The sequence below is a fragment of the Protopterus annectens genome, chromosome 7.part0 (assembly GCF_019279795.1).
Source record: "Protopterus annectens isolate FY-2018-M chromosome 7.part0, PAN1.0, whole genome shotgun sequence".
Lineage (NCBI taxonomy): Eukaryota > Metazoa > Chordata > Ceratodontiformes > Protopteridae > Protopterus > Protopterus annectens.
Genome location: NC_056739.1, coordinates 393,014,234 through 393,027,749, shown reverse-complemented (window position 1 = coordinate 393,027,749; position 13,516 = coordinate 393,014,234). Strand labels below are relative to the sequence as shown.

At 42.8% G+C, this 13,516-nt stretch overlaps 1 protein-coding gene across 3 annotated transcripts in view; it reads right to left on the bottom strand.

The window, feature by feature from the left end:
- SOX13 (SRY-box transcription factor 13) overlaps window positions 1-13,516 on the bottom strand; it is a 770,893-nt gene that overhangs the window by 48,335 nt on the left and 709,042 nt on the right. For all 3 annotated transcript variants that reach the window (XM_044076961.1, XM_044076959.1, XM_044076960.1), the window contains one exon: window positions 11,887-11,966. In XM_044076961.1, coding sequence (XP_043932896.1) covers window positions 11,887-11,966 — 80 coding nt within the window. The remainder of the gene's footprint in view (window positions 1-11,886; window positions 11,967-13,516) is intronic.

The window sequence follows — 13,516 nt, the reverse complement described above, 5'->3', positions numbered from 1 at the left end:
AGACTGTCTGCTTTGTAATAGACTTTCCTTGTGATCCTGCAGCATAGGCTACAAACAGTTGCTCAGTTTTTCAAGCTTTTGTTTTGTCCAAATAGAATCATAGCTGTCTGTGTATATCCAAAGCATGCAGAAGTCTCTCCCCCTTATTCTGAGGATTTGGGTAAAAAGTAGGTAAATGAATGGTTTGGTTTAAAGCCACATTGGAGACCACTTTTGGCATGAATGTTGGGTTTGTCCTCAGAGAAACCCTGTCCTGATGAAAAATGAGGAAAGGTTCCACAGCCATTAATGCCTGTAACTCTGACTCTTCTTGCTGAAGTTATTGCTAGGAGCAGAGCAGTTTTCCATGATAAGAATTTTAGATCAGCTGTGCTGGCTGGTTCAAAAGGAGGCAGTGTGGGTTTTTCTAAAACAAAATTGAGGTCCCAAGTTGGTACTGGTGCTCTCCTTGGGGGTCCTATATTTTTTGCCCCTCTGAGGTATTGTCGCAGTAGAAGATGTGAAAAAATAAGAGGTTCCGTATTGCAATGGGCTGAAATGGCAGAGGCATGGATTTTAATAGATGAAAAAGATAAGCCTTTGTCCAGCATCTCAGTTAGGTATTGTAAAATCTGAGGTATATTAGGGACAAGTGGTTCGAGCCCTTGAGCCTGGTTCCAAGCACAGAATCTCTTCCATTTTTCTGCATAAGATTTCCTAGTGCTGGGCCTCCTGGCTTCTAAAATGACATCCATAACAGCTTTAGAGAGAGGTGCAGTCTGAGTGGCTACATTATCCACCAGTTTTAAGGTTCTGAGTTGACTGTGCAGAATCTGATTGTTTTGTTGTGTCAGAAGATGAGGAATTTAAGCCAAGCTGAGTCTTGAGACAAGTTCTTTAGGATTGGGTACCAGTGCTGGCGTGGCCAGTCTGGGGTGATCAGGATCATTTTTGGCCTTTCTTGTCTGCATTTTAGTAGCACTTTGGTAAGAACACGCATCGGAGGGAAGGCATAAACTGTCAGGCCTTTCCAGCTGAATAACAGAGCATCCACTTTCCATGCTTGAGAGTGATACGTTCTTGTGCAAAATTTCTGTATTTGGTAATTGTGAGGGAAGGCAAAAAGATCTATGTCTGGGCGTCCCCATTTCCTCGTTATCATGCTGAACACTTGTGGATTTAGCTTCCATTCGTGAGGGTCCATGAGATTTCTGCTTAGTTCGTCTGCCTGTGTATTTTTTGTTCCTGGCAGGAATTGTGCCTGCAGATGAACTTGATAGGTCAGTGCTGTGTTCCACAAAGTCATGGCTTGCCTGCATAGGGGGTAGGAATGTGTGCCCCCTTGCTTGTTTATGTACCACATAACTGTGGTATTGTCCGTCTTTTTTAATAGTTGTCCTGGATGTAGTATGTCCTTGAAAGCTGTCAGGGCATTCTGTACAACTAGCATCTCTTTTTGATTGATGTGAAGATGCATTTGTTCCTTGGGCCATGTGCCCTGAATACATTTTCCTGCCATATGTGACCCCCAGGCATAATCCGATGCATCCGTTGTTATTGTCTGCCTGGCTGTACGTAAGGTGAAAGGCTGTCCCTTGTTGTGGTGACAGGCCTGGGAACACCATCGAAACTCCTGTTGTAGGCAGAGAATTAAAGTAATGATTGTCTCCAGGCTGTGATAATGCTGAGTCCAAACACTTTTTAGATACCATTGTAGTTTCCTCACATGCAGTTTTGCATATGGAATTAGTAGAATGCAGGATGCCATGAAGCCCAGGGCCTACAGAATTTTTCTTGCAGGGAGCTGGGTTTTTGTTGCCATCATTTGAAAGTAATGAGTCAGTTGCCTTTGTTTGTCTGGAGTGAAATAAGCCATCTGGGCAGTTGTATTTAAGCTTGCACCCAGGAATATTATCTCTTGAGAGGGCACTAGTGTTGATTTCTTTTCGTTTACTGTGTACCCTAGGCAAATTAGTAATCTTTTTACAAACGCCAGATGCTTTAGAAGAATGTCCTTGCTCTCTGCTTGAATAAGGCAGTCGTCCAAGTAGGGATATATTTGAATTCCTTTTTGTCTGCAAAATGCAATTACTGGTGCCAGGCATTTTGTGAAGACCCTGAGCGCAGTAGATAAGCCAAAGGGCAGTGCAGAGAATTGGTAATGCATTGAACCAGCTATGAATCTGAGGTATCTTCTGCAAGATTGTCTGATTGGGACATGCAGGTATGCCTCCTTGAGGTCCAAAGTAACTAGCCAAGCCTTCTTGCCCAGCATGGGCAGATGTTGTTGTAGTGTTAACATTCTGAATTTTGGAACATCCAGGAAAGTATTTAGGATTGACAGGTTCAGTATTGGTCTCCAGGCTTTGTCCTTTCTGGGTATTAAGAAATGTCTTGAGTAAAATCCTTGTCCCTGTTCTTGCTGTGGAACTTTTTGAATAGCTCCCATGTCCATAAGAGCAGCAATCTGCATTTGTGCCTCTGCCCATTGGTTTTGTGGCAGGTCTGGCATACCTTTTGATTTTGGAAGCGTGTGGAAGTGGAACCTGTAACCCTGAGAAACAATATTCAGCACCCATTGGTCCTGGGTGATCATGTGCCAATTTTTTGAGAAAAGTGCTAGCTTTCCCCCTAAGGGAGCTGCCAAAAGGTAAGTGCTTGGCATTTGTAGAGGGAAGTCATTGTGACTGTTTTCTATAAGGTTGTGATTTGTCTTCTCCTCCATTGGGGGCTGAAGAACCCCATTGTTTAGGTCTGTAGGAGCCTTGGGGCTGAGATCTGCCTCTTGGGCGTCTGTTTCTGCCTCTTTGTGGCCTGACCAATTTTTTGAAGGCCAGTTTCTGCTAAATCTAGGTGGTTGAACCTGTAAGAAATCCTTTACTGTCTGCATTGATTTTGCTTTATCCTCCATTTTCTTTAACACCTCTTCTGCCTTAACACCAAACAAAGTATCATGCTGTAGTGGAGCATCCAATAATTTTACTTTAACATGATCAGGTAAACTATGTTCTTTCAACCAAGCATGCCTTCGAATGACAGAACATGTAACTGCGGCTCTACAAGAAGCCTCTAATGAATCAAAACCACATTGCAGAGTATGCTTTCCCACTTGTTCAACTGCATGCAATAAATCCTGCATTTCCTTACTGTCAGGACTTTCTGAATTTGAAACCATTTTCTGTTTTAACAATGACATGAGGTACTGTTGATATTTAAGCATGTGAAACTGGCAGTTTAAAGCCCTTACAGTTAAAGTAGCAGAAGTGTAAACTTTTTTCCCCCATCTGTCCAGTGCTCTGGAATCCCCTGTCTGAGGGGACAGGATTTTTAGCAGTGGAAGCCTTAACCCCTTTAGGACCCTGAGAAATTGTTTCTAGGTCTGCAGTGGGGTTTTTGTAAAGAAATTTATGAGAGTCAGGGACCCTGTAGTACCTGTCTGGCTTGACTGGTGCAGGGGTTAAAGAATCAGGGGACAGACTGGATTCAGAAAAAACATCATCCACAATAACAAGCACAGGGGGGATAGCCAGGGGCCTGTGCTGAGGCAATAAAAGAAAGTCTCTGAGCCTTTTCTTGGATTCTGAATAATCCTGGCTCTCCCAATGGAAATGCTCCTTCATGGTGTGCAGGGTTTCCCCAAAAGAATAATCCTCAGGTGGGGAGGCTGAAGGTATAGACTCTTCTGCATCAGAGTCCTCATAGGGAGGGAGAGAATATCCCTGATCAGAAGAGGAATCAGAGGAAATGGAAACCTGGTCAGAGGAATCATAGTCAGTGTCTTGCCTAGGCCTTTTGTCAGGAGGGGGATGGGAACCCCTGATTAAAGTAATTAGGTCTTTGGCCATTTTAAGCATCTGTTTCTTTGGCATGGATGACTGTTCTGGAGAATGCTGTAGTTGTTTCCTTGTCTTTAATGGTGTTTTTGACTTTGCCTTTGCTGCTGTAGTGGGCTTAATTGTAAGCTGTGAAGGTCTGAAAGCACCCTCAGAAGCTGGTGCCGGCTCAGCGGTTTCAGACCCATCTGAGGGAATAGTTTCCGTAGGCCCAATACCTTGAGTTTCCACAGGCCTCAGGGTCTCCACGTGGCTGTCGGTTACGGCCTGCGGCTCTGAGGTAGCGGGTGTCAGGGGCTGCGAAAGCACCTCACTGAGAACCAGCGAACTGGCGACTGGCCTAGAAAAGGCTTCGTCGTTGGTTTTGGACCTCGGATGCCTGTCTTTTTCTTTGTCTGAGTTTTTTATATATTCCGGTCATCGGTTGTTCAGACGGCATTATGTAATTAAACCTTTGGCCAAAATAATGTAAAGCAAAATCAAACCGACGTTTAATAGTGCGTTTATTGAATCTAGCACAAAACCGACAATTGGTAACGTCGTGGTCAGGGCCTAGGCAAGGAATACAGTAAGAGTGAAAGTCCTTATGAGGTATTTGCTTCCCACAAGAAATACAATTATTAACTTTTACTGACATGGGTCTGGAGCAAGAAAAAGTTTCCCCAACGGCGTACTTAGCTTTATTGAAGACTTCGGTTCTGAAACTCAATTTTGAAAATCTCAGGAGTCGGCCGACCGGCACTTGCGAATTGCTTTTGCTTCGGGCACCGCGCAGCAAGAAAGACTGAAGAAAATGGCGTCAGTTGCATCTTTTATACCCCTGGCGCACTGACGTCAGGGAAGAGGTGACAGCAACTGACGCCGGACCAAGACTTTGGAACTCGGGCCGACTGCGGGTCGCCTGCCAGCAGGATAACCCAAGTGTAATGACTGCAACAGTGAAACACGATGAACATCACTTTTGGTGCTTTACATACTGCCCCTGCTTTGCCCGCTTCTGACATCATAACAGTGTCATTTTAAAGTAACTTCTACTTTGCACTTTCCTCTTCTCAGCAACTGGAGGTCTTTGCATACTGCCAAAAGATACTGTACAGATAACAACTTTACGTTCTTCAAAGAACTTGCACTTTCTAGAATCTTAATGCAATCACTGACTCACATGAAGAAATTACACAAAACTACCCCAACAAAACATTACATCAATATGGGAACAAACCAGCAGCAGCTGCACAGAATTGCAGGGCATAACGTTCTCAAAAAAGTGAGAACTCAGACCGTTTTTGAATGCCAACCTCATCTATGCCCAATGCACTATGGAAGGCTACAAGAGATCAAAGGACAACCTAACTGAAGATATGGTAGCTACATCCAGATACAAGTGCAAGAAAATCCAGTTCAGCTATTCAGGAAGAGCTCAGAATGTTTGGAAAGACCCTTCTGGACAATCTAGCAAGCTTACTGGTCAACCACAAAGCAAGCATGACCCTATACATGGCACTAGCAATGACAAAATGAAAAAGAGCTGCAATGTTTTATTCTCTAAAATTCCAGATTGGGTCCTACCAGAGTATTGTCACTGCTGATTTGTCATATGGTGTCATATGGAATTCTTTAGTCCTTACTAAAACACTAACATAAAAACTAGACTTGAACTAAATATCTGGTTAATGCTGGTTGAAAAGCACAGTTGACATTAAACTGTTGTTTGAAACCTCAGTCCTTTTAGTATTTTGGCACGTTTTCTAAATTCACATAGCTAATAGTGGTATTCAGGTTTCCTTTAGCAGTTCTACTCTTTTAAACACAATGCTCCTGAACGACTCTGTGCTGCATAGCTCTCAACTTCTTTGCTTAAGAATCTGGGGCAAACACAAAACTAACTGGGGGCTGAATGTCCAGAATCAGGAACAAGCAAATATTACTCTAATTCACTTAAAAGGTTAACAGAACAACAGGTGCTGCATCAACACAAATAGTCTGGACAATGACAAATATGAAACTCTAATGTTTGGCATTACATACTGACTATAATCCTCAGTAACTTATAAAAAAACAAATAAAAACTCTATGAGGGACAAGGCAAAAATCAGAGATGTTCTGCAAAACCAGAAGCATATTTTGCGCGAAGTTGCGCATAGCGCAGCATCAGGCAGCGCCGGTTAATCAAGTTTAAACTATTTCTGGCTCGGCTAAGTCTGCTCTTCAGCTTTTCCCTTAGAACTGCTCTACTTTCAATCTAAACAGTCTATTCTCTATCTGAAAAGCCCAGCACTTGCTCCTAAAGCATTTTTACACAGGTAAAGCACTCAAACAAAAAGAAAGCACTACATCCACCTACAATCCCGTTGAGTACCCATTTCTCTACAGGTCCTTTCTGACTCAGTTACACAGCAATCCCTTACACTACTCTAGCATGTCGAAGGGTCAATTACTGGCGTCCTCTCCAGTTCAGCTGGTGAATCTGGGAATCTTGAGGCAATGTTACAACTGCCTCATGTACACAGACAACCCTCTCCTCCTCCCAACAAATACAAATATACGTGAGAGATGCAACTATATAGCCAAACTGGAGGCTGAGCTCGCTCGACTCAGTACTGGCAAAACCAGTCAGGAGGAGAAGGTAACCACACACCACAAACCCAGTCTCACATAGACCTATCACAACTGCAAACCAAACACATAAACACACAAAAACATACTCGGAGACTCTAATTAAAAATCTACCAAAACAACAGAGGCCTCCAAAGCAGACATCCAAGCAACCACTACCTCAAAACATAGCACATGCAACACATAGTTCACAAAGTCAGTGTGCCAAACAGTCACAGCCCTTAAGGCCAAACAACATGCCTGATACACCTGTAATAGGTGACTCCATAGTCAGACACACTGACCTCCCGCTCACCAGACTGAACAAGGAAAAGGTTACAGTAAGCTGCCTGTCGGGCGCTAGAATCCGCCACATAACACAAGCACTCAGGTCACTCCAAAGCAAGTACAAATATGACTCGGTCATTGTCCATGCCGGTGTGAATGACCTGAGACGTACCTCCCTGGACTACATGAAAAGAGACATAGAGGAGCTCTCTGATTATGTAGCCCAGGCCAGTATGACCCTGACCCTGAGCAGCATCTTACCCTCACCAAGAATGATGCCACAGTACAAAGACAAAATGATCAGCTTTAACAATTGGCCCAATTACTGGTGTCATTCTAAGGGGATCCAATGTCTGGCTGCTTGGGATGACATGCTTGACAAGCCACGCTGCTTCGCAAGGGACGGCTTGCACCTGTCACCCCTGGGCTTCCGGATATTGGCCAAGGCTCTTGCCACCCCCATAGTGCCTTTTTAGGCAAGGCTCAAAAGACAAACCCACCTCCCTAGAAAACACAAGTGGAAAAAAACTAAGGGTAATGCTGCTCAACGCCAGAAGTCTAAACCTCAAGATGCACGCTCTCAAAGCCCTCCTCAGTATGGAGAACATCGATGTCTGTGCAGTGACTGAAACCTGGTTCAAGGCTCCTGAGAGCACCCCAGCACTACCAGGTTACACCTCATATCATGCTTTTCGGCCCCAAAACTTGGACCGAACCACAAAAGGAGGGGGAGTATCCATATTCATCAAAGATACCCACACCTCCAGGTTAGTGGCAATGCACGAAGCATCAGAGACCATCCATGTGCAACTAACCATAGGCAAAACTGCCCTACAGTTTGTAGCATGCTACAGACCACCCTCTCAAACTCAGGAACCCCAATCAGCCTTCCTGAAGACACTGGAGAGTATGAATGTCTCTCCAAATACCATCATATTGGGAGACTTCAACTACCCAAACATAGACTGGGAGCATTGCTCAAGCCCCAACACCCTAGCCCAAAGGTTCCTAGAATTCATAAACTCAAATGCAATGGAACAACTAGTCACCACTCCCACAAGAGGAGATAATATACTAGACCTGATCATCACAAACATGGGGACACAATGCTCCACACCGGAAGTATACCCCTCATTGGTGAGATTAGACCATAAATTAATCTCACTGGAAATCCACATCCCGCCCCCACCCCCAGCACAAAATACCACAGTGAAGAATTTCTCAAAAGCTGACTTCACACTTCTTAAGACTGAAGTGGTATCCTTCAAGGCCCCTGGACCAGTGGAAACCACAGCCCACACCGCTGAATCCTTTATAAACGCTTTCTATGGACACCTTCAAGAATGCATGGATCATGCAATCCCAAATAAAACCAAGACCCATTCCCCCAAAGGCAGGCATCCTGTCTGGTGGACCCCAGCCATTAACAAGCTTTACAACAGGAGGAGGAAGCTACTACATGACAGAGCAAAATCCCCAAAAGGGAAGGCATCTCTGATCAGTACTAGCAAAAAACTATGATCACTCATAAAATCATCCAAGGCCAACTTTGAGAGAAAAATCGCAAAAGACACTAAAGACAATCACAAGGCCTTCTTTAGTTATGTTAGAAACCTGGGTGGAAACTCCCAGATATGCTCAGAGTTAGTCCAAAATGACACAAAATACACTGAACCCACAGACATTGCCAACATACTGGCAAAGTTAGTCCAAAATGACACAAAATACACTGAACCCACAGACATTGCCAACATACTGGCAAAGTTGGTCCAAAATGACACAAAATACACTGAACCCACAGACATTGCCAACATACTGGCAGACAGGTTCAGTGCAAATTCCCCCCCCTCCACCCCAAAAGGAGAAATATCTATCCCAGCAGAGTGTAGCCTCCCTGACATCTCAGATGTCCAGGTGAGAGCTGCCCTCTCCAAAGCTAAAAACACAGCATCAATGGGACCAGACGGTGTCCTGGGTTGCGTGCTACATGAACTCCAAGAGGAACTAAACCCGCACATAAGGCTGCTGTTTAATCTTAGCCTTACTACAGGATACGTACCCAAAGAATGGCGTACAGCAACAGTGGTCCCACTCCACAAAGGAGGTGCTTCTACGGACCCTGGAAATTACCTCCCCATAAGCTTGACGAGCCTGGTCTGCAAAGCTATGGAGAGGATCATTATGGAACTCATAAACAAAGACATTGGGGACCTACAGACACTGGATCCTACCCAATTCGGCTTTGTCAAGGGCAGTTCCTGCCTTTTGAACCTGGTCGACTTTTTTGAAACAGTCACGAAGGCCATTGATGAGGGTAAGGCAGTTCACACAGCCTACCTTGATCTTGCAAAAGCCTTCGACACAATACCCCACTCGGGCATCATAGACAAGCTCACCAGCTTAAACGTAAACCCATATGTCATAAGATGGGTTGCAAACTGGCTCAAGGACAGAACCCACAAGGTCAGATTTGCTGGAGCCATGTCAGACTCTAAGCCAGTCACAAGCAGTGTCCCACAGGGCTCGGTCCTGGGACCCCTCTTGTTCGGCATTTATTTTTCCGAGGTGCACGCAAACATAGGAGGATTGTGGCTGACAAAGTTCGCAGATGACTGCAAACTGGGCGCCATAATAGACTCTCCAGCCGACACAAGCATCCTTCAGAAAGGCCTCATAGAAATGGATAACTGGTGCCAGAGCCATGGCCTTAAACTGAACGACAAAAAATGTATAGTCATACCCTTTGGGAAAAACAAAGTACCCACAAATTACCACATAGGTGGTAATCCATTAATGGAAGAAGTAATCAGGGACCTAGGGACCCAAGTTGACAGTAACCTCTCATTTGACACTCACATTGCCAAGGTGGTTAGGAAGACCTTCTATATTACCCACCTTATCATGAAAGGATTCACATCTAGATCAAGAGAGGTCATTGTGCCCCTATACTCTTCCCTGATCAGGCACATAATTGAGTACAATGCCCCATTTGGGATGTACCTTACCCGACACCTGCAGCAGTTAGAAAGACCCCAAAAGTACCTCACCAAGAGGATCAAGGGTCTCAAACATATGTCATATGCTGCCCGGCTGAAGAAACTCCAGCTCTATTCAGTTGCATACTGCCTACTCAGAGGCGATCTATGCCTGACGTACAAGGCCATGTCCAATCCGGAATTAATGGACATGCTCCACCTCAGAAAATCCAAATCCACCAGAGCCATGAGAGCGAGAGATTTGAACCTCAACACAGAAATAAATAGGACGTGCTGGAGGGACAGATTCATAACCCAGAGGCTCCCTACACTCTGGAACAGAATCCCAGTCCATGTTAGGCAGAGCCCCTCACTGACTCTCTTCAAGAGAAATCTTGATGAGTGGATGGGAGATCGTAGGTTTACCCCGGGGGTCATCTCTGTGTCACTACTAGACAGAGGCACAGTAAACTAAACCCTAAATGGGCATAGTATTCTCATTCCAAGGGATGGCGAAAGCCACACACACTCTGGCTAGGCTTATAAATGCCCTAGGGCAGATAGCCTAGTATGAACCTATGAACCTATATGAAAGACAGTCATGCTGTCCTACCATTATGCACGTTTGATTTGCACATTCATTCTTTGAGGAATCACTGTGAATCACTGTGCCCAAACAGGCTGGATGAGGGAATACAGTTTTAAGAAGACAGTAAGAATACACTGATGAGGAAAAGCTTCCTGCCCTCAAGATAGGCTTCAAGATATTCTGCCTGTTTCGTCAATAATTAGACTAAAGAGTGCAGACTTTTTTTAAATTCCAAATAGTAGAATTGGTTGTTTTCAAGTTAGTTATATATGGAGAAGAATGCTTGGAGTCTTTAGAAGCAAAGTCAGATTTGCCTTAAAATTTTCAGTCACTTAAAGCAGAGAATTTTACTGCAGAGATTATTTACTGAGACAGTACACAGTGACAATTCAAACTGTGACAAAAACTCATGCCACTGTCTAAAGGGTATAAAGTGTTATGCAATGCATGCAGACAACAGTGTCACTTCCATAGTCTAAGAGTGAAGGAACTTGTACACAAAATTATAAAGTAAGGTTATTCAAGCCACATAGGATAGGACACTAATATAATAAAACACCTCTGCCAATATATAAAAACATTGGGTCCCAAATAGCACAAGTAGATACACAACTCTAGATTAAATATTAGGATGCTTCACTTGGCAGAAAAAAAAGGTAAGTGGTGTGTCATACTTCTGTTGGAGAAACAGGCAAATATCAAATGTGAAAACAAAACTTTGAATATTTTAAGATCAAACTATGCTATTTCAAAAATGTCACTTTAGAAAAGCCATACAAGAGAGGACAAAAACCTTAAGAGGTGTACCCTACAAGATGGAGGGTCTAGGGGAAATCTGCTTATGTTTAGATATAGACAGTGAAACTAAAACGCAGGTAATTAAAAACTGCTCATCATCTAAATGAAGAAACAAAAACGTCTACAGAACATTCTTCTCCTACAGTACCTGGTAAAATATGGCATAACTGCAGAAATACCCTACACAAACATCCCATAGCCTTTTCAAGCATCACTGTGCCACAGAACTGCATGTTACTCTGCTCATCGTTCTCCCAGCAGCTCCTCACCTTTGCCTTTCTAATGCTTTCATGTCACCTTTGACCATTATAATACCATTCTTTTGGGCATGGACTTCAGTGAACAGTTTTAAGCATGTAGCATCATTTCCTGTAATATATTTCTTGAGGAGCCCCAAAAGGAATCTCCTAGTGTTCTGTGTCTCTATCTAAAGTCAAAGACAAAGCATGGGTGCCACATACATTATCACTGAAATTATATTGTAGTTTGTGCCCTCTACCACCCCTACATGTTTTCAAGTCTGAGAAATACACCTTAGCATTCAGCTTTAAATGACCATCCAAGAATATTAGAATTTTCTGTGGATGTGTTAAACTAGCAGTATTTATCAGGTGATCAAGAACATTGCTATAAATAAGTTATTTCCAAGAAACATTCAACAACTCCAATGTATTTTTTCACTTTAATCTAGAGCATTATGAGTTCAGAAGATTTTTAAACTAAAAATGCCTCATTCTGCTATACATCATTCAAAATAAGATGTAATCTTATCACATAGGAATGTTCCACAGCAGTTGTTGTTGCAATACCCCCCCTGAGCCCTTGTTAATACCTGTAAATGGACAGGACTTGGCCTTTTCACTGTAGCAGAAGAAGCTGATGTGTGCAGAACCTGGACTGGATAATCCACACCTGAAATAGAAAAACGTTCTGCACAATCAATAGGCACAAGGACAGAAGGAATACACACTAAAAGTATAAATCTCACATAATGACAAAGTCAGGCTGATAAACATAGTGTGCTCCACAGCAGCTACCTAATTACATCTTAGTCTGTATCGGAGCAGCAGAAGTTGTAAAATTAAGCACAAGGATCCCATACAAATAGCCTGCTCGACCATAATCATGGCTCTCAACCTCTTAGCAGAAAAAAAATCTGGACAAAGCCAAAAATAATGGGGTGACAAAGCCCCAAAAATAGGGACAAATTTTAAATATTACTCTTATAAACTTTGAAAGTTGCTAGAATAAAAGGTCTTGTGTTACCATGCATTTTCTGAAGGATATGAAATCAGAAACTCAAATGCCTGTCATTATACACTGAATTCAGCCTTCACAGATTTGCTACAAAAATCAAAAAAAAAAAAAAGCACATTTTTACGAGGAACAGGCCAAAAATATGAGTCAAAAACAGTCTGGGAAAATCTGTCCAGTTGAGAGGTACACCAAGTAATAAGCAAGCAACACAGCAGGGTGTTTGGCTATAAGACAAGTGTCAGGGACAGATATAAGCTACAGGCAACATTACAGTTAAATAAAAAAAAAAGATTGTTATTATACTAGCTTAATCAGATACCCTGGCGCCACATTTTCCCATTAGATGTTTAAAAACTGTTAAGGCCGACCATGCTGTTATACTAAGGTAACTCTGAGATCACACAGTTTTAAACTGAGTTCTACATGACTGTGATTTATTGGAATGTATCAGTTCTAAACTAAGTCAGTCTCCTCGAACACAAACATTTGAAGTGTTTTGTGCAGAAATACAATTACTAGCATATTTACAGCTTGCACATTTTGATGAAACAGACCCAATTCCTGCTCATCTTCATTAACTATTCCCTTATTCAGTTAACCAACCTTATTATATCCCTTAAACGTTTCATTACTTTATTTCCCTGCACTAAAGCCTCCACTCCTACTTTTCCTAACTTCCGCCTCCGCCCTCTTTATCTTACACCTACAGAAACAACACACACACACACACACACACACACACATTTTATATATATATATATATATATATATATATATATATATATATATATATATATATGGCTCCCCTTAAGAAACCCGAAATCCCACTTACCTGAAATCCAAAAGACCGAGACGAAAAACACGACATCCAGGGAGACCAACCGCCTGGAACACTGACAATACAGTAATGGTAAGTAACCAATTGCCCAACCCGCAAACACGCTAACACCGAAGCAGAAAAACATCCACAACCCCCTAGCTAAATATACCAACTCTGAGATCAGACTACCATGGAGGTAAGGGGAAAAGGTCAGTATGCTGGCCAAGTGGTTACTAATTGTTAGTGATTTGTCGATGTTCCTGATGGTTGTTTTTCCTGGATGTCAGGATTTTCATCTTGGTCTTTTGGGTTTTGGGTAAGTGGGATTTTGGGTTTCTAAAGGGGACCCATATATATATATATATATATATATATATATATATAT